Source organism: Schistocerca serialis, chromosome 8 (genome assembly GCF_023864345.2).
Source record: "Schistocerca serialis cubense isolate TAMUIC-IGC-003099 chromosome 8, iqSchSeri2.2, whole genome shotgun sequence".
Classification (NCBI taxonomy): domain Eukaryota; kingdom Metazoa; phylum Arthropoda; class Insecta; order Orthoptera; family Acrididae; genus Schistocerca; species Schistocerca serialis.
This window is the reverse complement of record NC_064645.1, coordinates 238,515,548-238,542,949: the sequence shown is the minus strand read 5'-3', so window position 1 is coordinate 238,542,949 and position 27,402 is coordinate 238,515,548. Positions and strand designations below refer to the sequence as shown.

Genomic DNA, 27,402 nt, shown 5'->3' with positions numbered 1-27,402 from the left:
GCTGTCAATGCGAACAAGAGGTGACCGAGATGTGTAACCAATGGCATCCCATACCATCAAGCCGGGTGATACACCAGTATGGCGACGAATACATTCTTCCAATGTGCATTCACCGCGATGTCGCCAAACACGGATGCAACCATCATGATGCTGTAAACAGAGCCTGAATTCATCTGAAAAAAAGATGTTTTGCCATTCGTGCAACCAGGTTCGTCTCACGCACTCCTGTCTGTGATGCAGCATCAAGGGTAGCTGCCACCATGGTCTCCGAGTTGATAGTCCATGCTGCTGAAAACGTCATCGAACTGTTCGCGTAGATGGTTGTTGTCGTCGTGCAAACACCCCATCTGTTGACTCAGGGATCAAGACATGGCTGCACGATCCATTATAGCCATGCAGGTAAGATGCCTGTCATCTCGACTGCTAGTGATATGAGGCCGTTGGTATCCAGTACGGCGTTCCGTATTACCCTTCTGAACGCACTGATTCCATATTCTGCTAACAGTCATTGGATCTCAACTAACGCAAGCAGCAATGTCGCGATACGATAAACCGCAATCACAATAGGCTACAATCCGACCTTTATCAAAGTCGGAAATGTGATGGTACGCATTTCTCCTCCTTACACAAGGCATCACAACAACTGTCACCAGGCAACGCCAGTCAACTGCTGTTTGTGTATGAGAAATCTGTTGGAAACTTTCCTCATGTCAGCACGTTGTAGGTGTCGCCACCGGTGCCAACCTTCCGTGAATGCTCTGAAAAGCTAATCATTTGCATATCACAGCATCGTCTTCCTGTCGGTTAAATTTTGCGTCTGTAGGACGTCATCTACGTGGTGTAGCAATTGGTGTAGCAGTTTTAATGGCCAGTGTGTGTGTGTGTGTGTGTGTGTGTGTGTGTGTGTGTGTGTGTGTGAAAAAATCACACAACACTATTAAAAATTAGAAAATTGAAAGCAGTTACTCATTTGAATTCCAGTGGTGCAGTCTGAGAATTTGGTCCATTATCATCTGGTAATAATATTCAACAGATGATTTGCGATCTTCCCACAGCAGGTGAAGATTTTTTTTTCCCTTCGGTCTTACCATACACTGTGGTAGTAGTACGGTATTCGGCCTAATGGCGGGCCTTGTCAAGGGTTAAGCCTCTTCCAGATTTCTCTGTCCATAGCCAGTCTTTTCATTTCTGAATATTTGCCTCCTTTGATATTGTCCAGCATTTGATATCTTCTTTTCCCTCTTCCCCTTTTTGCCTCCACTATTCCTTCTATTTCTTCCTTCAATAAACAGTCCCTCCTCAAACAATGTCCAATCCAGTTCCATTTTCTCTCTGTGATGACTTTCAGCATATTTCTTTCTCCTCCAACTCTTCTTAATACTTGCTCATTCCTTACTTGGTCTTCCAATTTCACTTTTTCCATTCTTCTCCATATCCAATCTTCTTTCATCTTCCTTCCTCAATGTCTAGGTCTCCACACTATATAGTGCAACGCTCCAGATGTAAGATCTGGCAAATCTTTTCCTCAGATCTGTCACCACAAATAATACTCTTGGTAAAAGTTGTCACTGTTTATCTCTTGCATTGGTTTTTTACATAGCCTGAAACACTCACTCATTAAACACAGTTCCCATTTCAATCAACAAATCCCAGCTCAGCTCCACCAACTATATCATTCCGCTCGGATCATTAATTTAACAAACTTTCTATAGCCTGGACTTCATTTGATGAAAGAATATAACAGTTTCCAACTTCACAAAATTTATTGACAACTGAACTGCATACTCGTCACATTAACAAAAACACTGACTGACATACTTCACAGATCTCTTTGACTGACTGACAAAACAACTCAACCACTGACTCCCTCGCAGCATTGCTGTTTTACTTTATATAGAATTTTAACAATAAATTTCAAAATATCCCATTATTAATTTTGTACAATTTTGATGTTACAATTAAAATTTACAAAATGTAGAGAAACTGATGTTACAGCCGAATAAGGTATAAAATACAATATAAATGGACATAAATTTTAAAGTATCATCACTAGTTTTAAATATGAACTAACATTCAATGACAGTACAAATCTCGTGCTTTATCTGACTACATACGTAAAATTTACAAGTAAGGCCTTCAGAAAATGGGAAAGTTGTGTGATGTAAACAATTGGAGAGATAAGTAGAAATGTAATTACAAGGTATATTAATTACAGAGGAGGACACAAAAATAGATAACAAATGAAAATACATCGTTTGGTAATAACTTTTAAGCCATTTCTCAAGATAATGATGTTCTCTGTGTTAACCCACCAATCAACTGCAATTAAGGTAATTAGAGGCGCCAACCACTTATGCCAACATTTCCACAACCTCTTAATATTTGCCGCCAGAAATTTAACACTTCAGTTTCTTGATTAAACATCTAATTCAGCACCTGCACATAATTTTGTTAATGACAATAATCCCCTGACAATCATGATAATATACGCCCTTCCAGAACAGTCTATATGCTTTCACAATGAATATCAAGTGTTTTAGCAAACTGGACAGAATGACACACATACAAGTCCCTGGGAAGCACTGACTTGTCTGATAACTCTCCGGATGAATGTTTTTTTTTTTAAATTTGGTATAAGACATTTCATACGATTCTTGGGGAAGGCTGTATCATTATAGGCTCATTTGAAAGTATTGTATTAAAAATCATGAGAGGAAAAATATTAGCTGCCAATGACTCACCATATGCATCACAAGGGTGGCAGAAAATGAATGTCCAGCAGATCCAGAGATCAGCCTTCTATGGGATATGTTTATTACACTTCGCAAAACGGACTTAATTGACATTCAAGATGTGTTCAAAACAAACCATTAACTTGCACTATGAGCACCAAACAAGAAATGGCTTGCCACAGTGATCACAAAGGTTCATACCATTAAGATCAAAGGCAAACTCCTTGGAAGTTAAAAACCATGTGGAACATTCAGTTGGGTATCTAGTTTTAAAGAATGCATGTAGAATCATATTGGTGTAATGAGATGATGAGAACTGATGGAACGTGATAGCATGCAACAAAATGCAGCAGCAGATAGTGTGATGATGTGTTTTACAGGCACAGTAAAAAAAACAACTAGAGGCTGAATTTGTCCAGTGATTGCAGGTGGTATGAATTGGAATGTCACACACTTTTCAGGAGGAACAGTTTACTCTAAAGGAGTATGATTTTTACGTGCACATCAGGAATAAAGGTAAAGCAAGTTATTTTGACCAGCTACTGGCCAGAACCAGTGCTCATACTATAGCTGTAGTTCTCTTACACCCATTTTCCCATTCTTGCTTGCTGTGACAAAAATGTTCCCTACTCCCCTTGTAAGATCACACACATGAGAAAGAATCAAAAGGGGCAGAGCACCTCCAACTTTTCGCAGCACAAGAAATAACTCTCCAGCCAGTTTTATACCTCTAATTTCCAGGGTTCCTTTCATATACATTTCCTCTTCAAACTCCCATTGATTGGAGTTGAAATGATGGGATTAATTTGTTTATCTCATCTACAAAATTTTTGGTTTATTCTGCAGTTTGCTATGCATTGCCAATTGATGCTTTGTTCGAAATTTTGTAATCTTACATCTTCCAATTCTGTAGAACTATTTGAAGTTATGCAACCATCCACTGCTTCCCTTGAAATCACTGTAATCTATCTTGTGCTATTTTATATGCATAACATAGTAGGTTACTATCATGCACATCCTCTCAATTGTATCAAGCATCCTGAAGCATGGAAACACTGGTTTTTATAACAAGTGTGCCATGTCCTCCCTTGAATATCTCTAGTTCTTCTTATGCACTACATGGTCATATTGCTGCAGATTTCTTCAAGATGTGTTCATAACTGTTTCTTTACTATGATGTGGATGATGTTGCATGTGCACAATTGTGTTTAGTACCTGTTCCATGGACAATGATAGTCCTTCACTATGTTTCACTGGAGACAGTATATGTGGCTCCCTGTCTGACAAGGAGAATAAACTACATTGTTTGATACCTGTTTCAATATCACTTTCACTTATTAAGTATGTATTGTCATCATTTTACTCTTCTTGTACATTGTTCACGCAGTCGAGTGCATATGACACTGCACATTCCACTGACTCATCTTGCAGATACGCTAATATTTCATTTGTCACTTCTTTCGCACTCTGCAAAATTCCTTGCATTCCTTTCTGACAAAATGTCAATTTCTGCAACTGATGTTGTAGATGTAATGCAATGTTTACTTTGTTCATTGCGCCACTGCTTTGCTTAGTATCAACAGCACCACTATTGTAGCAGTGTTGCGAGTTACTCATTGACTAAGCAGTTCAACTATGCTCTGTAGCCTCATGCTGTGCTCACCATTGGATACCTCCAATCCCATGCCCTATTGCCATTAGTAGCCAGTATTGTCACTGCATGGCAAACAACATGTGGGGCACTGAATGCTGTAAACATCATTGACCTTTTGTGAACTCGCATTGAAGGGGTTCCTTGTTAGTGTTTACAAATGTACATGACTATATTCTTTGAAAACACCAATGTAGTCAAGAAAATATTAATCTAGCAATGGAAGATACACAGCAGCTATGTAGTATAAATGACACTGCAGCACCATTTTTTCAAAATAGCAGCTTTCTTTCTAATTTACTTGGTTAAATTTAGGTAGCACATACATGAATAGCATTAAGCAATTTATACGGTTTATTAGCTTTTTGTTAATGTATTCCATATCATTGAAGGTCCCCATGATGGAGCATGATGAATGAATCAATCTCCTGCTTCCTCAGATCTCTGCAGTTTCTGTCAAATCTGTCTGTTACCTATAAACTTAGTGAGAGAATTGTTGACCAGTCCTTACCTTCACGAGAAGTATCAATAATGCCAATAGACACACTAATAGTTTCCTCCTTGGAGAGGAGAGAGAGAGAGATTGTGGAAGTTTAAAAAGGAAGGACCCATCTGTTGTGATTATGTTCTCTCCTTGTACTGAGGTCAAAGTGACTTGTCCTTAATTGTTAACCTTCACCAATTTATTCCCCCCAACTCCTCAAAATTAGGAACTATCAGTTCCAAAAGTGATGATGGTGCAGGTATTTTTATATATGTGACTATTGGCAGCACTGAGATTACTGGCCAACAATTCTATATCAAAATTTTATAATTTTCTTTAGGAAATTTTCCTTTTGATACAAGTGATGGTTATTTGCTCAGTTCCTGTAGATTTGTGTCACCTTTATACTTTTTATTTGAGATGAATGTGTTAATTATTTAAAAATGTGTATGTGAACCAGGGCAATAATGGCTTAGTATATAAAAGAGAGAAATAGAAAACATGTTATAATGCATGTATCTTTTATACCTAAACATAATTCCCAAAAAGTTTTATTGTTGGCATTTGACCATTAAGCTCAGATAAACTATTAATTTCTATTGGTAAATCATTGTTGGACCTCAAAATAAGTTGTAAGCGGCCACCTGTTATTCCCATCAATTCTTGTTGGGAAGTTTGCTACCTAAAGTAATCTAGAATTGGACATCAGTAACTCAAGATGCCCGCCTACGTGAAAATCAACATTATAGTGTCTCCAGATTGTGAACCTCCATTTAAATCTGCAAAGCCTTATTAATCTCTAACTACTTAATTAATATTAAGAGATTTTCTTCAGGTGATAGCTAAGCTCTTAGCACTTTAGATTATGTGTACCCATACCACTATTGTGGGACAGCATTCTGTTCAGCTTAATATTGATTAATCTATAAGACTGGGACTTTAATTTTACATATGATTTAGTGTCCATTTTGTAATTAATAATAAAAATCAATACCACCTTTACAAAACTTGTTTTACATATGCATGTTGTATGAAATTGTTTTAGTGATTGTGCTTCATGTATCAGATAGGCTCAAGATAAAAAGCATTTATGCTAAGCAACATTATTGCTGAGGTTCATTTATTCTTCAGTTTTTCATAATTTTTTCCTGTATTGATTGTCATTTGACTGCTTCATGCTTTTGAACACTGTGTTATTAAATGTTGGATTAAAACAGATTTACTCTGAACATCAATATTTTTGGAAAATCTTGTTGTTTGGGGTAAATCTACTTTATTGAAACATTTTTTCGAAAAATGTTGTGGTTTGGAGTAAATCTACTTTATTGCAACATTCAATAACAAAGCATGCAAAAGCATAAAACAGTCTGAGAGTAACAAGTGACAATCAATACGTGGTATAGTTGCAAAAGCCCAAGAATAAAAAAAGCATCAGTAATAATGTCACTTAGCATGAAGATTTCATGTCTCAAGCATATTTGATACACAATGCACAATTGCTACACTGTAATACCCAAAACAAACTGAATGGTTCTGGAAATTTTGTTAGTAATCAACCTACTAATTATATGTACTCACCATTAATGCATTTTGTCAAATTATTTTTTGGTGAAATGAATGTAAGCTAACAAAAGTAAAGCTTAAGTCTTTAAATAAATAAATTTATTTGTGAAAATGTTAAAAATTACAAATGTGAATTCAGTTCATGATTGTACAATGTAATGATATACATGATGCATTCACAATTCTATAGTTCACATTTATTGTGGCATGTTATTTCAGCTTTCTTAAGCACAAAGTTTACTTTATGCAAAGGTGCAGTAAAAAACTATTCCTTTACTTTTAGATACACATCTGCATCTTAACCCTCTAGCAGGCATGCCTACGTATGTAGTCCGCCAACCACAAATAAAGTTGTCTTGCAATGTTCCATTGTTAGCCCACAATTGTGAGTCCATACCCATTTCTTCATTATCACTTCAGTTAATACTGTGATAAATTGTGTTGTCATATAACAAGTGAGCAGCAGTAATATAAAAAACAGCCAGCTAAAAAAAAAAAAAAAAAAAAAAAAAAAAAAAAAAAAAAAAAAAAAAAAATGTTCCGTGCAAGAAAATAACCCAGATTGCAAGCAATGACCCACTCAAAACATTCAACAGCACAGTTGCATTACATCCCAGCCAACTGCACAATCCCACTATGAGGCATTTATCTACAAGATAATTAGTAACCAAACAAGCAGTTGGCTGGGATCTAATGCAACTGTGCTGTAGAATGCTTTGAGTGGGTAATTATTGTGAAGTAACACCCGTCCGTGGTAATAGAGTGATACAATGAGAGTTTATTACAACATTGTTTAACCAAACAGTGCTTCAGCTTGTATTATGTAAGTTTATTTTATCACTGTTTAATTAAACTAATAGTAAACAGTGACTTTATTAACATGTGTTTACCTTGGTAACATAAAGACAGCTATTCTTTACATGTGTGCAAAACATGCTGCATGTCCACCCATATTATTAAAAATGGCAGACCCGCTCAAGGGTTAATGACAAGTAGATGAATATTTTTCTCATTAACTTTGCAATGTTATCAGAACAGAAAAAAATCTACTTTTGCTGCTGCGATGTTTCTACTGTGTTAAAATAATGAGATCACTGTGATGGAGAATGTAATAATGACAGTTCTCAAAATCACTGAGAGAATGACAATAATGAAGTTACCGTTCAGAAAACTCAAGAATAATTCACGTAGTTTTGAGACTTCTGGGAAGCCCCATGTCTCAGAACATATGCAAAAATCACAGTACTTAGCAGTACTTAACAGAGGATAATTTATGCTGTACAGAATAACCTACAGAACAACTGGGAGATCCAGCTTTGTTAATTATCATCTGGAGTGAAGTCCAACAGTGAGTGTGTGATGGTAGATAACATGATATATGGAGTAATGTTGTTGTTTAACATGAATCTACAAAAGATCAAATACAAATAACATTGAATAATTAATATATCTAAAAACAAAGATGATGTGACTTACCAAATGAAAGTGCTGGCAGGTCGACAGACACACAAACAAACACAAACATACACACAAAATTCAAGCTTTCGCAACAAACTGTTGCCTCATCAGGAAAGAGGGAAGGAGAGGGAAAGACGAAAGGAAGTGGGTTTTAAGGGAGAGGGTAAGGAGTCATTCCAATCCCGGGAGCGGAAAGACTTACCTTAGGGGGAAAAAAGGACGGGTATACACTCGCACACACACACATATCCATCCACACATATACAGACACAAGCAGACATATTTAAAGACCGTCTTTAAATATGTCTGCTTGTGTCTGTATATGTGTGGATGGATATGTGTGTGTGTGCGAGTGTATACCCGTCCTTTTTTCCCCCTAAGGTAAGTCTTTCCGCTCCCGGGATTGGAATGACTCCTTACCCTCTCCCTTAAAACCCACTTCCTTTCGTCTTTCCCTCTCCTTCCCTCTTTCCTGATGAGGCAACAGTTTGTTGCGAAAGCTTGAATTTTGTGTGTATGTTTGTGTTTGTTTGTGTGTCTGTCGACCTGCCAGCACTTTCATTTGGTAAGTCACATCATCTTTGTTTTTAGATATATATTTCCTACGTGGAATGTTTCCCTCTATTATAACCATATCATGAATAATTAATAATTGCACTACAGGTTTGTACAACTAAGTTGATATTATTACGACATCTTGTTGCAATACTCAACGTCATAACACTCAATACTCAATGTGCTAACACTAGAATCTGTAGAAGAAATTAATTCACTTATACTCCTCCTGTTTAACATCTATCATATTACTGCACCACCTCCTTGCAAATAATGTACTTTTTCTTCCACCATTTAGTTGTTGAATCCTTGTCATTACAATCTAACACACATGTGCTTCTTTGTTACAGTAAATAGAATTTGCAATACACATATTACTCTGTATGATTCAAATCGTTTTATACTGGACACGAAAGAGGGAAATGATAAGTTTCAAAAACTTGGATGTACTTCAGCACTATAAGGAGATACAGTAATGTTGAATTAGCATTCCTAATTTTTTTGCCATTACTGATGGCTTATCAATATGACAGCCATAGTTAATATATTTGTGCCTCTCAGCAGGTTGAAGAAATGGATATGAAGATGGAAAGAAAGACACAACATATGTTAAATGTGTGAGTAATTAAAGAAGCTTTTCAAAATTTGTAAATAATATTGGCGAAATAATTGTATATCATAATGGCTGCTGCTTGACTTTCAACAATAGAAAGCTCTTATTTTATGTGTTTTTATCCCCAGAGAAGTGAGGAGAACAGATGTAGACCTACGTAAGAAATATGGAATGTTTCTCCAACTACTGTGTAGGCCATTCCCCTGTTTGCAATTTAGCAATTTCTTCAGATACATCTAATCATGAAATGTACCTGGTTGTCACATATATAAGATAATAAACATGGTCTTTAAAAAATTGATCACTACTGATAGATAGTGATTAAGCATCAGACTATAAACCAGTCATCTGGTCTCAATCACCACACACTTTGACATCTCCTTACTCAATCATACCATTTTCATCGGTTAGAAACGGCGGTTTCGCCTGCGCACAGCAGTTCGCCGTCTCCATGTGAGAGCAACACCAATCACTATCAGGATGATCAGCAGCACACACAATCCTAGTATGACACCAAGTGCCACACCTGAGCCACCCATAGTAAGGCTGACATTCACATCTCCGTCTGAGGCTGCTGTCATGCGACTGAATGGTTCCCTGCACAGTGCAGGCTTCGACTGATTGAAGAAATGTACTAATCTCCTTCCTCGCAATGCTGCAGGTGTGCTACATCTGCAATAAAAATAAGATGTAACTGCAGTTGGTGTAAAAGTGTCAACAATGTCATGTGGGCCTAAGAACAGCTTACTGTGCCTTTTCTGAGAGTATGAATAATTTATTGTATTCTAGTAAACCGTTGTTTTCTAGTGTTAGACAATATGCCTCCTTTACAGTTATTTATTCAGCTGGAATTTTAATTATGGGAAAAACTTTTGGATATAGCAATTATTTCACAAGGGAACACTACCAACAGCTATAAGCCAATTAAAATTACTTGACTGCTGACTTCTGTCAATTGCTGCTACAGTATTGTCACATCCACTGCCAACTACTAGTTGTTGTAGAAATGGTGATGTTTGCTGATGACACTAGCATTTTTATAATTTGAAGAGGTTGATAAAAACTGCCAAGATGGTTGATATCTCTCGGCATGTCTTACCACATACAAAGTACAAGAACAAACTGCATTCTTCCTACACTCTCCATACACCATAAGCATGTCGGCTTTTTCTCTTGGTACACTCATGACCTACTACTTGGATGTCACACTATTAACTGACCAGTGAGTCACAATTTACTCAAGGAACACACAAGTGCACTGTAAACAAACATACGTAGCACCTATGCAAGCTGAATGTCACAAACAAGTGTCGGTGTGGAAAATTTTCAAAATATGACATCTTGTAAATGACTTGCACTGGAATCCTGTAACATGCACCACTGACATTCTAATTTACCATACTTCTAGTATGCTAATGTCAATAGGTATTGTTACATTTCAAAAAGTGTTATGTTTGCACAAAAAATACACTTTCTAACTATTATTCCAATCTGTTTGTTGTCCAACAATGTGACCCCCTGATGACCAGTCCATTGTGTGAAAACTGCACTTCAATAGCACTTTTCTATTTCTACAATATTTGCAGTCCAAGCTTTAGGTGATTCAACCTGTATAGGTCAAGAACAGGAGTGAGGCAAGTGCCAAATCTTGCTGTACACTGTATTTAATATTTCGTCATTCTGAACTGAGTCTTATTCCTTTTGCATCACTTGCCAATGTGGCAAGCTCTTTTCTGTTGCTAATATATTATTCCATTCACACAAGGGGACTGCCTTTATGAGTTTAGTTTATCCCAGTAAAATTTCATGGTCATACAATCGAAGGCCTTGGAAAGCTCACAGAAGTTATCAACAAGGTAATTTTTCTCGTTTAGTTCTATCGAAGCTGAGTTTGCTAGATCGTATATTGCTTTTGTGCTAAAAAAGACTTTTACAGATTCAGACTGAGCTGTTGTTAATAATACAATCCCAGTAATCTTCCGTAAGCTATCTTGTCCAGAATTTTTGAGAACACAGGAAGGAAGGAGATAGTTCTCTCAATAGAGGTCAGTTGATTTTTGCTATTTATATAAATGGGTGCTGCTACTGCATACTTTTCTTTCACAGAAATGTACCTTGACTACATAACTGGTTATGAAGGTAATGTAACTGAAGAGGGTAGGGGGGACTAGCAGATCAGCACAAGATTTTAGCACTTTGTTTGCAACACTATCACAGTTGGAAGAGTGACACAATGATTTTTGTGACCTCTCTACAGGCAATTTGGCAATACTAAAGTCTGCTGGTGGAGTATGCAATGTCTCTCTAAGTTTAATGGGTCTACTCTCATTGGATCTGAGATCTGTTCAAAGAGTGATGGAGATATACAGTTTGAGTATTACTAAAAGCAACAGAAAAATTCACAAATGGATCTAGCAACAGACTAGAATGGATTTTATAATTATGGCTAATAAAATGAAATTGTGTTTGGTGGGAATGGACGATTGTCAAATGATGGAAGTTATTTCCTAGAGTATTTGAGATAAGAGAAAACCATGGAGATGACATAATATAATGGGGTAGATAATATCAGAAAACATGTAAGAGCACAATGGGCACAAGTAAAAGTTCAAGAGAGGCCTTTATGCCACTGTGGATGATGATACACAGAGTATAAAAAGCAGTACCAGAAAGAAACAAACTTTGAGAGGTGGTAGAGGATACCTGGTGTAGCAGCTGATTCATTTTGCTTATAATTCCAGATTTTATTGTAACAATAAATCAGACCAGATACCAATAGTAACTAACCTTGTCAAACTACTGGGCTTATTTTGTTTCTTATTTATGTAAATGATATTGAGATTCCAATCAATGCCACTCATTTAACTCTGTTTGCTAATACAAATATTTTTGTAACTGGTGTAAACCATGCACTGCCAACATCTGCAACCAGAGTTTTGGAATGTATACAAAATTGGTTTTAAATGGACAAGTTAATTTTTACATTTCAAAAACTAATTATATTCATTGTAGAAAAACCTGAACCTCAGAATTCAAAACAACCCCGATGAGAAGGTAGCTGTCACCAAATTTTTAGGTTTGCATATTGGAAAAAAATTAGACAGTATGCAAAATAATCTACTTTCATTGCATCCATTCTGCTATTACCTGTAGCCTCACTTTCTGAGATCATAATAAGGGAAACTAAAAATTATGTTCAAACAATGGAAAATCCAGGACATAATGTTAAAAACCATCTTCACTATACAAAAGCAAGCTCTTGGAATAAATATCAACAGTTCAAGGCTATCAGCCTTCAAACAGTTGTTTTAACATTTAAATATTCTACCTTTGCTATGCTTCTACATACAAGAAAGTGTAATCAATATAAACAGGTACACCGCCGTTTCAAAACTAACTTGATCTTCATTCTTATGATACAAGAACATGCAGTGATACCCATATAAAAAGGATAAGCAAGGTTCTATCACAAAAACAAGCCAACATTCATGATATTAGATTGTATAACGAACTTCTGACACAGATTTTAAAAAAAATTGTTGCCACTTAAAAAAGCAGCAATTTAATTTTTAATGACCAACTGTCATTACAGTCTAAATGAATGCTGGCAATAAACTTGCAGCAAATAACTATTGGTGCAAGTAACTATTTTTGTTTATTATATGTTAACAGTATTTTTAATCAAGTGTTTGGTATAATGTGAATGAGTATTTTTGACAAAAGCGTTAGAACTCAAATTTTATCTGTATGTAAATAGCAACTATATATTCCATACAAAATACCTTTTTCATATATTTTGTAATTGAGATTTTATTTGTGTGATACCGTCCACATAAAATACATTTTCATACATTTTTGTACCCAGAGGCATGTATGCAGTATAGGTAGGGCTCAGGTACTATGCACCTTTGTCTTGCATTTTTTTACACTATGTATTTTCTAATAAAATCCTTGCAATGTATATTGTCTCTGGATGAATAAACTACTACGACTACTGCTATTGCTATAGTAATTCAGCCTTGTGAAAGTATGAGTTTGGAGCTAGAAATACTATCAAACATCATTGATTATGGCTGTTAGTCCTGCTTATTACCTGAGCTCGTACAGAAGGTCAGCATGAGTTGTTGGGTATAGAAGTGTAACGACAGTGTCCACCATCCACTGCAGGGAGCATTGGCAATCCCAAGGATTGTGCTGCAGATCAATCCATTCTAGATTTTCCCACTGAACTGTAGTCTGATCTAGGGTCTCCAGGGCATTGCCACTCAAATCCAGCTGTGAAGAACATTAATGAAAATATTATGGTATCAATACCTATTGCATTGCAACTATAAAACACAAATTTGTAGACATACAGACAACTTACGCCTTATGAAATAATGTGAGCTCATAGCAAAATGAGCCAAAAGTCACAAAGGGGTTGTAACTGTGAATAACTTTTTGATTATTCTTTTCTCTTATCTTTTGTTTCAATTTCTGACAGGTGAAGTGTAAACAATCACCAATCCCTGGTCTTTAAGTCTGTTATGTATTGGTGAAAGTAATGATAAATAAAAAGTTATTCACAGTTATGAACCCTTCATGACTTTTGGGCCACCCTGTAAAAGTGATGACTGCCAAGTTGACATTTGCTTATTGATGACTCTCCTCTTACACAATACATCATCATCTTCTGATGCAAACAATTCTTTTTTTAGCACCTTGATCAGTCATGTTAAGTTTGAATGGTTCAGTTTATCATAATTTTCTGTCCACAACAATAAATGTCTTTCAGTTAGGATGACACCTGTATTGAAACTTTTATCTGCACATTCATTGACTTTTTGGGCAATTCAGCTTGATGAAACATATATTAAACATGATTGCAATCTCATTTAACAAGTAATGCTTCACCTTCAACAATCAATAGTGAACAATGTACACACCAGAGGTGACTAAGTATTATTTTTTAAAGTAGCACACCCGGAGTTGATGTGGTATGCAGGTGTTTGCTACAAAACATCACCAGTTTAAAACCATTTGTCTCACATGCAATGCTCATTCAGTACCATATATGCCTAAAATTTTCATTTGTGATCATAGCCTCCTCATCTCAAAATACACAGCTTAGAGTTCTCTGCAATGTGTGTAATTTTTATCCTAAAGCTTTTGGAACACTCTTTGTAGACTACCTACAATGCACTTTTGCAATCAGCTCATAGATGTGATTATAATGCTGTCACTTGTCTCCCTTGAAAGTTCTGTTGAATGCTCCTTCCAACTCTCTGCTACTCGTTTCAAGGCCTGCTGCACGGTGACAAACTGCGATGAGCAATGGTAAACCAGGTGAGTGGCTGTCTCTCTCATAGACCAGCTTCCATCATGACATTCCTAAAGATACTAGCTGATGTTCTGGCTGCAACTTATCTGTTAATTTATTCTGTGACTACTGTGTCATCAAAAAGATAGCTCACCTAATGTGGTGGCCCATGTGTGAATCAGTACACTGCTGGTATTCTGAACTGGCATGATCAACTTGCATGGTTTTGTAGCATCTCACAGTGACACTGAAATATAGCTGACACCTCATGTTTAGCATGATGTTGTAATTTGAAGGGTCATCTCAGGATATTCGTCTTCAGTATGTGTTTTGCTGCTGTGGCATACAGCTTGGTGCTTGTAATCATTGCATTTACTGCCTTCTATCAGTGATGCTTTGCAAATATGATGGTTCTCTATCACAGCTTTAGAAGTATTAATGTTCATTTTTATTAGTGCACAATAATTTTTTTGAAAATCCATAACATATTCTTATGAACATGGCATTATGTTATATATACTGAGAACCTACCGTACACAGAGGCAATCCCTGAAAAGAGTCTGGCTGCAAGCTGCTCAGCATGTTGTTGTGAGAGAGTCGCAGTTGCAGAGTGCCAGTTCTACAGTTGTCACCACCAGTAGAACTCTCTGCAACGTCACCTGTTTCTGCCTTCAGTAACCCATCAAATGCTCCTGCAGTCACCTCTTTTAGCAGAAGATCAAATACAGTTTCATTAGATTTGCAATAATAGTCTGTCCTTCTGATAGAACTGTTTTATTTACAGTCATTTCAAGAAAATAATTAAAATTTATTGTACTAAGCTACTGTTACCTTTATGGAATTACACTAAAGTGCATGGTTATCAAATAAAATTTTAGATATTCAATATAATTATTGGAACCAATAACTATTGCTTTTTGCTACTGTTTATTTACATACCATAATAGAAGACAAAACTAGACAAACTGAGAAATAAAGCACTAAGAGAGATGGCTGGGATTAAAAGAGCACTACTACAGTGAGTCAGAATATACAGGGTGTTTCAAAAATGACCGGTATAATTGAAACGGCAATAAAAACTAAACGAGCAGCGATAGAAATACACCGTTTGTTGCAATATGCTTGGGACAACAGCACATTTTCAGGCGGACAAACTTTCGAAATTACAGTAGTTACAGTTTTCAACAACAGATGGTGCTGCAAGTGATGTGAAAGATATAGAAGACAACGCAGTCTGTGGGTGCGCCATTCTGTACGTCGTCTTTCTGCTGTAAGCGTGTGCTGTTCACAACGTGCAAGTGTGCTGTAGACAACATGGTTTATTTCTTAGAACAGAGGATTTTTCTGGTGTTGGAATTCCACCGCCTAGAGCACAGTGTTGTTGCAACAAGACGAAGTTTTCAACGGAGGTTTAATGTAACCAAAGGACCGAAAAGCGATACAGTAAAGCATCTGTTTGAAAAATTTCAACGGACTGGGAACGTGACGGATGAACGTGCTGGAAAGGTAGGGCGACCGCGTATGGCAACCACAGAGGGCAACGCGCAGCTAGTGCAGCAGGTGATCCAACTGCGGCCTTGGGTTTCCATTCGCCGTGTTGCAGCTGCGGTCCAAATGACGCCAATGTCCACGTATCGTCTCATGCGCCAGAGTTTACACCTCTATTCATACAAAATTCAAACGCGGCAACCCCTCAGCGCCGCTACCATTGCTGCACGAGAGACATTCGCTAACGATATAGTGCACAGGGTTGATGACGGCGATATGCATGTGGGCAGCATGTGGGCAGCATGTGGTTTACTGACGAAGCTTATTTTTACCTGGACGGCTTCGTCAATAAACAGAACTGGCGCATATGGGGAACCGAAAAGCCCCATGTTGCAGTCCCATCGTCCATGCATCCTCAAAAAGTACTGGTCTGGGCCGCCATTTCTTCCAAAGGAATCATTGGCCCATTTTTCAGATCCGAAACGATTACTGCATCACGCTATCTGGACATTCTTCGTGAATTTTTGGCGGTACAAACTGCCTTAGACGACACTGCGAACACCTCGTGGTTTATGCAAGATGGTGCCCGGCCACATCGCACGGCCGACGTCTTTAATTTCCTGAATGAATATTTCGATGATCGTGTGATTGCTTTGGGCTATCCGAAACATACAGGAGGCGGCGTGGATTGGCCTCCCTATTCACCAGACATGAACCCCTGTGACTTCTTTCTGTGGGGACACTTGAAAGACCAGGTGTACCGCCAGAATCCAGAAACAATTGAACAGCTGAAGCAGTACATCTCATCTGCATGTGAAGCCATTCCGCCAGACACGTTGTCAAAGGTTTCGGGTAATTTCATTCAGAGACTACGCCATATTATTGCTACGCATGGTGGATATGTGGAAAATATCGTACTATAGAGTTTCCCAGACCGCAGCGCCATCTGTTGTTGAAAATTGTAACTACTGTAATTTCAAAAGTTTGTCTGCCTGAAAATGTACTGTTGTCCCAAGCATATTGCAACAAACGGTGTATTTCTATCGCTGCTCGTTTAGTTTTTATTGCCGTTTCAAATATACCGGTCATTTTTGAAACACCCTGTATCAGGTTAATGGTGGAACCAAGAAGGACAGTTTGATTAAATCCAGAGAGAAAAATTGAAGAGACTTGGGAAGAGTAAGAACACACCTGAAAGATGATATAAAGATGGATATTGCAGGAGAGGAGTAACACTAGATGACATCATGAACAGTAATATATACTTGCAGAGGAAAAGATAAAGGAGGCTTGTACACTGCACTGAGGGAACTGCAGCTGTTAAATGACGATGATGAACTAGTTTTAAGTACACAAGGACTCATCTTCAGATATTCAGTTGTTAAATGATAATGATATTGATGATGATAGTATTAATTTCAAGTACACAAGCACTCATCTTCATATAGTCAGATCATATGTCTTTCCAAATAGCTAAGTCTGAATTATTCTTTTAAAATTCTTAGGAAGTGCATTTTACTAACAAACAAAGTCACTTTCCACTTCACCAGTAACAAGATACATTGTAAGATCATTTACAGCATCCAATCCCAAACAAAATGCTTACTAAATCATGTGTGATACATGTCACTCCTAAACTGGTCAGACCATTAAAAGCTTTGTGGTTATGTATGAACAATGGATATTCCTGGAAATAAAAATTTAAACAAAGCAAAGTTTTTTAAATGATATTATTGTATATTGTGATGCACTAAAATACAGTGAATTAACACTCCAGATTCTCTATGTTGCTCTAAAGGATATGAAAATGGATCTCTATGAATAATTAGAAATTTGCACAGAAAATGAAACATCATCTTCTACTATATTTGATACCCAAACAGAAATTGCTTTCAGTTCCTTCTTGAAGGATTTTCACTGATCACTGACACAGTATAATTAATAGCTGTGACAGTTACTGATTAACTTACATGCTATGTATACTCTAAGTACTTGTACATATAGGAAACAAATTCGAGACCATAATTCCTTATCTGTGTAAATCATACAAATTTATTTCTTGGACTTTGTGTATATAGTTTCTTTATTTCTTGGACTTTGTGTATGTAGTTTCTTTGTTATATCAGGATGAATTAACCTTCAGGTATCGTCATTTTGTACTTCTCCTACCTCTAACCTCCTACTCTTACCATCTTGCACAACATGTCCACACATAACCCTCACTCAGTTTTTATAACACACAAATTACTCCTTACTTCTCTTGTGCAATGTTGGTTTAATTGCTACCTTAGTATGTAGTCATGCTATCAACTGCAGTAATGATACCCGAGAGCAAGTTTTTATTAAAATACTGGCAGACCCTCTTTTAAACAAATCTTTTTTCCATTAGCAAAGAATCCTGCATCCAGAAACCATTTATTTTCTGCTAACATGTAACACAATAGTCTTGTTATTAACAGGAACAGATTTTTATGATGAACATCTGTTTCTGTTGCTTTCAAACATAGCATTTTTGCAAAGAAATTCACAAATATGAATTTTTTTTTATACCTTCCTTCCTTGAGCTCTTTTTATATGTAAACACTTTATCAAGCTTATGCTGATGTATTCATGTGATGCAGTAGATCATTTAGAAGCTAGTGTCTGTATGCTTCTCGCAGAACTGCTGGCAAATATTTACCTCCAGGGCATCAAATTGTTAGTAGTGCTAACAGATATGTACAACAGTACATATGAGTGCAAGGAGCTATTCTAGCTTTTGAAACAATTACTTTCTTCCTCAGGTGGGAAACAGAGACAAGTTGGGAAAAGTTAGAAAGGAAGGTTAGACTTCATAATGAGAAGAACCCATGAGTTGTTGACAACAGATAACTATGTGTATAGGTGAAATGAAATTACAAAGCCAGAATGAAATTACAATTATCTATAACAAGTCAAGTTACTTTAGGTGCAAAAGTAATGTGCATCGTTATGCATACCATATGTGCATGACATTCCACTTAAAATACATCCAGCAAAGTTGGTGCTTTTGCAGATGACGTGAGTGTTATAAAAATCTGGCTAGAACTACTTCAACAAAATAAAATGTTAATGGTATTTTTCAAAAAAATTAATAAGGGTAAAAAAAGTGTAAAAAAAGTCCTTTACAGATGTCTTGAAAATAAAACATATCAGGCATCACACCAGATGTGAGGTCTGACAAGACATTTAGCACGAAGTCCAAGAATTTCTCTTTCAACTAATATGTGGTGAAACAGTATGGCAGATTTTGAATCTTTGCCTTTTGCGGGTAAGTTCTCTACCAACTGACATATTCAAGCACAACTAGCAACTTGACCAACAACCATATTTTTGCCAGAATCTTTCCTCAGCTTCAAAACTTCACAGTAGTTCTCCTGCATTCCTTGTGAGACTAGCACTCCTGTAAGAAATGATTTTGCAGAGAAATGGCTTAATCACAGCATAGGCGATTGTTTCCAGAATTAATTTTCACCCTTTAGGGAGTTTTAAAGCAGCCTCACTCTGCTGCAGAGTGAAAATTCCTCCTGGAAACAATCCCCTAAGTAGTGGCTAGGCCATTTCTCCACAATGTCCTTCCTTCCAGGAGAGCTAGCTCCACAATATATGCAAGAGAACTCCTGTGAAGTTGAAGGAGGGAGGAGGTACTGGAAGAAGTAGAGCTGTAGGGGTGGATTGTGAATCATGCTAGAATAGCTCAGATGGTAGAGCAATTGCCTGTGCAAGGCACATACCCCAGATTTGAGCTTTGGTCCAGCACACCATTTTAATCTGCTAGGAAGTTTCAAATCAACACATATGCCATTGCAGAGTGAAAATTCATTCTATAATATGTGGCTCTCTCAAATTAACTCTCCTTTAATTTTGGAAACACACAGTATATTCAGTTCCACTGAACAAATTAACAGCTCACAAAAGTTTTGCGCCTGCATCATGAGTTCGAGAAGTGGGGTTAGCATGGGAAGTTTCCTGCCAGGTGGTGAATACTACAGTGTTGTTACTAAAAAATCCAAGCACCAATGTGAGACACAAAACATTTAAGACATGCCACGTTGTGGTTTTTCATGGTCAACAATACCAGATGGTGACCAAAATTTAAAAATTGTGGTTCTTAGGCAGCCCAATGAAAATGCAACAGAACTGCCCTACTGTCTATTTGGAGGCAACCCAAGTAAACAAATCATCATCATCATCATCACTATCAGTTTGAGCAGATTAGTGCTAGTCATAATTTATAGTTAGCATACTTTATAGAAGTGACTATTTCTACCTGTCAATGTAAAAACTAACTCATTCCGTAACTCTGAAGGCCCTCCTTCATGATAGTATTTATGGACAATGATGTGTGAATATCTGGTATCAGTCTGCATGCATCTCAAGGCATGATAGAAGACAGTGTTGCTTTTTCCAAGATTGACCTCACTGATGCATACCTCCAGCTTGCCTTAGATGAGGCATCTAAGAACACTGTCATCCTTAACACGCCATTTGGGTTGTGTAAGTACAGGCAAATCCACTTTGGCATTTCTTCAACCCCTGCAATATTCTGGCAACTTCTGCAACAGCTGATAAGAATACTCTGGCATATGTCAATTACTTAGATGACCTTACTGTCACAGGACCCTCTTTGCAGGAACATTTGGAAAACCCCCCATACCTCGTTCACAACACTGCAACACGCAGGCCTTAGGTATTGTTTGGAGAAGTGCAGATTTTTTCAGCCAGGAATGGAGTACTTGGGGCATTAGCTCTCTAAAGAGGTAATCCAGATCCAGCCTACCCATCAGGATGCTGCCACCATCACTTCTTTACTTCGTCCTAAAAACTTACGTGAATTACACGCATTTTAGAGGAGGCTCAACTATTACGCTAAATTCTTACCCCAGGTAGCCCACATTGCACAACCTTTCAATTACTTGCATAAATGGAGACCCCTTATGCCTGGACCCTCGCCTGCAACAAGGCTTTTGTCACATTTAAAACAATGCTGACATCATTGCACACTGCCTCAGGCCTCATTTTCCTGATCGTCTGTTGGTTGTGGCAGTCAATGCATCCACCTACAGTTACGGAGCAGTCTCGGCACATGAATATAGGGATGGTTCCGAACAGCCTATAGCATATGCATCCAAAACTGTAACACTGGCACAGGACAACTACTCCCAGGTAGAAAAGGAGGCCTTAGCAATAATGTTCACAATCAGTAAATTTCATATCTGTCTTTTTGGGACACAGTTCTCTTCTCTAAATACAGATCACAAGCCATTTGTGGCGTTATTCAGGCTGCTATCAGTCTCTCAGAACAAACAGCGCAATGCCTCCAGCGCTGAGCATTGTTCATCAGTGCCTACAATTACGGTACACTCTCCTGTACAAGCCAACAGCCTAGAATGCTAATGCTGACTCACTGTCCCATCTACTGGACAACGTGAGCGCTGATTTTGACCAACAGGAGGTTGAACATCAACATACATTGGAGGGTTTTCTCCTTATGGCCATGTGTGCAATGCACTGGGCCCCATCCTGCGACAGGTCCTTCACTATGTAATCCATAGATGGCCCCGTTATCTCTCTTGTTGGTTGACGACAGAGCTCCACATTTGGAAACAGCATTCTCACCTCTCAGTTCTGGATGGTGTCATCTATTTGGATCTGAGATGGATGCACATCAATTGGTTATTCCAGCAGAATTGCGTTGTCAGCTATTGAGCTTGCTTCACTGGGGTCATTGGGGCATGTCCCACATGAAGACACTGGTATGCCACTATGTGTACTGGCCCAGGACCAATGGTGACATCAAAAAGATGGTCTATGATTGTGCAGCATGCACATGGCACCAGGCAGCAGCCCTGCAATCCTTTGCACCTGGCCTACTCCTCACCTCCCCTTGGACAGCATCCATCTCGATTTTGCAGGCCAATTCTTAGGTTCTATGTAGTTGCTCATTGTGGATGCTTATTCAAGGTACTCCTATGTTGTCCAAATCCACCATGACTCAGGCCTACCTTTCTGCCTTAGCACAAGTTTTGGCCATCAAAGGGTTGCCTCACACTTTAGTCTCTGACACTGGCCCTCAGTTCATGGCCTCTGTCCTTGAGAGCTTCTGTGCTGCCAATGGCATGAAATGTATCTTAGGCCTCTGTTCCACGCTTCCTCCAATGGTGAAGCTGATCTTCTGATCTTGACTTCTAAGCAGCAGACAAAGAAGGCTATTGAATCCTCTGCCACTATGACAACTTACTTTGGGTTTGAGCACTTATCACACCATACCGATTAACAATCATAGTCCTGTGGGGCTCCTGCATGGTTGCCAACCTTAGAACTTATTGCATCTCCTGACACCATCACTGTCAGAACCTCGCTCGTCCCTCCAGGCATTACACTCCTGGCTCAGTGATGTGGGCACGCTCCGAGGCCCAGACTCCAGCAACAGTAATATACGCTCACAAGTGATGAGTTACTACAGTCCAAACATAGAAGGGGCTTGAGCTCCATTACCGCTTCAATCTTGAACACAAGCACCTCCTCCGCAGCCCGCTTTTCTACTGTCTTCTGGTGCCAATGTGACACAACAGCCAGAACCTTGAGCTGCTACTGTGGGTGTCCTGTTGTCACTCTGGCCCTCCTCTCTAACTCCCTATGGATCAGTGGTTCCCCCTGGCATGCCATCTCCAACGATATCCCAATGAACACTGCCAACTGCACTTTCTCCCCATGGCCTACAGTCAATGAGATGGCACTTTCGCTCATACCTTCATTTCACCTTCCACAGCAATATTCACAGCATTTCCAGCTGTATGCAATGGTTTCTGGATGCCACTGTCTCACCACGTGAATACACCAGCCAACAGTGTCCTTTGTTGCCCACATAAATACTGCCATAACTTGACCACGCAGTTAGTCATGTACTTCATCTGATGGTGTTCAATACTATGTCCACTGTAATACCGACTATTCATTGATAACTTTGCTTTGGTATTGCTTTTCCTCTTTGGTCTTGATTTGGACTGTGGCTCTTACTTGACCTGTTGACAGCATCATGTAAAAGGTTCATTGCACTTTGTTGTTACATAGGTTGCTATTGACTTATTCCTGTTGTGTCGGGTCTGCCATTTGCTCAGCCCAGATGCTCAACTCCAGCATGGGTTTGAGTCCCATCTGCAGGCAGCCTTCCCACCTTGTATCACCATTTCTCTGGTTCTCTGACATGTACACCAGTATCTGGACACTTGTGGATATAGCAGAATGAATGAATGAATAAAATGAGTTTCCATATGAACTACACTCCTGGAAATGGAAAAAAGAACACATTGACACCGGTGTGTCAGACCCACCATACTTGCTCTGGACACTGCGAGAGGGCTGTACAAGCAATGATCGCACGCACGGCACAGCGGACACACCAGGAACCGCGGTGTTGGCAGTCGAATGGCGCTAGCTGCGCAGCATTTGTGCACCGCCGCCGTCAGTGTCAGCCAGTATGCCGTGGCATACGGAGCTCCATCGCAGTCTTTAACACTGGTAGCATGCCGCGACAGCGTGGACGTGAACCGTATGTGCAGTTGACGGACTTTGAGCGAGGGCGTATAGTGCGCATGCGGGAGGCCGGGTGGACGTACCGCCGAATTGCTCAACACGTGGGGCGTGAGGTCTCCACAGTACATCGATGTTGTCGCCAGTGGTCGGCGGAAGGTGCACATGCCCGTCGACCTGGAACCGGACCGCAGCGACGCACGGATGTACGCCAAGACCGTAGGATCCTACGCAGTGCCGTAGGGGACCGCACCGCCACTTCCCAGCAAATTAGGGACACTGTTGCTCCTGGCGTATCGGCGAGGACCATTCGCAACCGTCTCCATGAAGCTGGGCTACGGTCCCGCACACTGTTAGGCCGTCTTCCGCTCACGCCCCAACATCGTGCAGCCCGCCTCCAGTGGTGTCGCGACAGGCGTGAATGGAGGGACGAATGGAGACGTGTCGTCTTCAGCGATGAGAGTCGCTTCTGCCTTGGTGCCAGTGATGGTCGTATGCGTGTTTGGCGCCGTGCAGGTGAGCACCACAATCAGGACTGCATATGACCGAGGCACACAGGGCCAACACCCGGCATTATGGTGTGGGGAGCGATCTCCTACACTAGCCGTACACCACTGGTGATCGTCGAGGGGACACTGAATAGTGCACAGTACATCCAAACCGTCATCGAACCCATCGTTCTACCATTCCTAGACCGGCAAGGGAACTTGCTGTTCCAACAGGACAATGCACGTCCGCATGTATCCCGTGCCAGCCAACGTGCTCTAGAAGGTGTAAGTCAACTACCCTGGCCAGCAAGATCTCCGGATCTGTCCCCCATTGAGCATGTTTGGGACTGGATGAAGCGTCGTCTCACGCGGTCTGCACGTCCAGCATGAACGCTGGTCCAACTGAGGCGCCAGGTGGAAATGGCATGGCAAGCCGTTCCACAGGACTACATCCAGCATCTCTACGATCGTCTCCATGGGAGAATAGCAGCCTGCATTGCTTCGAAAGGTGGATATACACTGTACTAGCCGACATTGTGCATGCTCTGTTGCCTGTGTCTATGTGCCTGTGGTTCTGTCAGTGTGATCATGTGATGTATCTGACCCCAGGAATGTGTCAATAAAGTTTCCCCTTCCTGGGACAATGAATTCACGGTGTTCTTATTTCAATTTCCAGGAGTGTATATGGAACCCATTATGAACAATAGTACAAAATACTCAGTACTTGGTGCATAAATAATGTGAGCAAGGGAACACTTCAGAAGGAATATGGATCAATGGCACTGGGTTATCTCTGTTGATATGTCCAGTATTTGTCTGTCTCCTGACAATCATTATAGAAGAGTGTGCATGAGGCCAGGTATCACTAAATGTCCAAGGTTGCAGATTCATCAGGCAGGTGGGTCAGTCATGTTGTGGACTGGTATCATGTATGCATATTGGATGCCTGTGATTAATTTCAATCTGAGGACTGTGGTGCATTAAGATAGGATCCTCCTACATGTTGACCAGCACTGCAGTCAACACTGATGATGCATTTATTTCTGAAGACCGTAATGTATGAGCACTTCATGTTGACCTCATGAACAACTTCTTCCATGAGGCATTAAACTAAACTGAAGGCCTTTGCAGGACCGCACATGGGATTATTTTTCTGGAGATGGGGGCCAACCTGGAAGCTAATTTTACTTACAAGTACATCATTCAAAGGATACACTTCAATTTTGATCTGCTTTGAATGTATTGTAGTGTAGAGAAAACTAAGAGACACATATTTTTTTATATGTTCCCATATGGTTGTTAAGAGGGTGAAACACCCCTTGAAAAAAATATGAGTGTAATGTTTGTGAATGAACACTGTTGAAACAATACGTATATACGTTTTTTAATGTATTTAACAACAGGGCACCCAGATTTAGTAATTTTTTTTCTAAACTCTCAAACCCCCCCCCCTTCCCCCCCCCTCCCCCCCCCCAAATTTGTTTTTCGTTATGACATTTGATTAATGGCATTTTTCATACCAAATTAAATCACATAAGATGAAGTGTATGTATAAGATGTATTTGTCATAAATAAGCTAGAAATATCTCTATATCGCTGTACATGCGCCCGATATATGTCTGCTTCAGTGTCAGTTGTTATGTTGGATTGTTTAATAAGGCTTTCCCAGATAAATAATTCTAAATGTATATTCTTCTGTAGACATATCTTGTGTTATGTATGTGTTTTCTTTTTACATTTGGTGTGCTTTTTGTTTTCAAATGGTAACCTTTCCAGATTTAATTATGTTATATTTAAAATCATTTGTATATTATTATTGTGAAATTATTGTAAACCTTTAGAATAACGAGGAAGTGCAGATCTGCAATGGTCAAAAAATTCAGAATGCTCTGAGTTTTCAAGGGCATGTTTCACCCCCTTAAAGGGGGTGCTTCTTATTTTGCTCTACACTGCAACACACTGAAAGTCAATGAAAATCAGAGTGTATCCTTGAGGTACTTGTATTTGCCATTATGATTTTTATATTATAATTAAATAATAATAATAATTAAATAATTTTTTATCATTGAGCTCTTTACATGCAAAACACCTTTCACTTGACCTTGTCGTAGTCAGGAATAGATAATATTAAGGAAGCTGTTTGGTACTATAAATTTTCCATCATATCTGATATTATCCCTAACTTTTTGGGGGAGGGGGGGGGGACACATTGGTGCATTGGCTCCTTGGGCACCCCTCTGTGTGCATACCGGCCCTTTGGCGTCTGTGACATAAGTAAAATTGGACAAGTATGGAACCAGTTGAAACATGCAGCATGTCGATGCAGGATCCATCACCACACACTGGATGACCTCAGAATCACTGGTGAAGAACAAGTTCAGGTATAAACAGCAGTATCTCAAGAACATTGAGGACAGAATGTCATAGAGATAAAAGTATGTTACAATACACATGGAAAAGCATCACAGTACTGAATAGTTTCCAGCAGCATATTGTGATTTTACAGGTGTGCAAAGATATATACTTCAGAATAGAATGCCTTTGTTTTGATTATTGTTTTGTTTTTATTTCGTATTCATTTTTTCATTCCCTGCACCACTTGAATCTAATTGCATATATGTTTACAAATGGTCCAAAACTTTTTGTGCAATTTATAATAACATCAGTAGTGTTACAAATGAATCAGAATCTTTGAAAGTGGTAGAATGCTCCAAATTTTGTGTGTACATATTGATGAAAATCTGATCTGAAGAAAACATGTAATCAGATGCCTCACATAACTAAGATCAGCAACTTTTGTAAATAAACAAATCAACACCTTCATATATTATGCATATTTCTACAAATTCATGTCTTAAGGCATACTTTTCTGGGATAAGAACACTTCGGAGAAATTTATGCTAAATAATTCATCATGATTTTGATGAGTAATAAAGCCCCCAGTTATAACATTGGAAGAAAGTGTGCCTTTGGCATTACTGGAGCTGTCAGTGGCTAAGAAAAGCATTCAGTATACACATATAAAAATCTTTTATCATTTGCTCAACACCATGCCTGTCAAGAAGCAAAACAAATGTTAAGACTAGTCCTAAATCATTTCTTTTTGACCACTGTTTCTGTTCTACTGATGAATATTTAATTAAATACTGGTAGCATGTGTAGTGCAGCAGACAACTATGTTGACCAAATTGTTGCAATTGGGCTTCACTTTCTCTGAAGGTAATGACAAATACGAATATGTTCATTTCTATTGAATTTATGCTACTGTGACTTTTAATATACTGTAAATAGTCATGCAAGGAAATCATGTATATATGTAAACTGACTCATTCTGTGTCACTTTAAGAGAAATCAAGCAAATGTAACTGAACGAAGTGCTGTGTTTAATTTTCAATTCTCATATTGTGGATTTACCAACAGAGATGTTGAACATTTCTCACTGTGGGGCATACTTTTATTTACATCTTCATTTAATCAAGTGCACCTCAAAATGCTTGATGTTGATATTGTTAAAATTTGA

At 38.8% G+C, this 27,402-nt stretch overlaps 1 protein-coding gene across 1 annotated transcript in view; it reads right to left on the bottom strand.

Moving 5' to 3' along the window:
• Positions 1–8,532: 8,532 nt before the first annotated feature.
• LOC126416948 (toll-like receptor 6) overlaps positions 8,533–27,402 on the bottom strand; it is a 166,934-nt gene continuing 148,064 nt past the window's right edge. The window contains exons 8-10 of the mRNA XM_050084828.1: positions 14,887–15,059; positions 13,150–13,331; positions 8,533–9,728 (exon numbers count right to left, since the gene is read on the bottom strand). Coding sequence (XP_049940785.1) covers positions 9,464–9,728; positions 13,150–13,331; positions 14,887–15,059 — 620 coding nt within the window. The 3' untranslated portion in view covers positions 8,533–9,463. The remainder of the gene's footprint in view (positions 9,729–13,149; positions 13,332–14,886; positions 15,060–27,402) is intronic.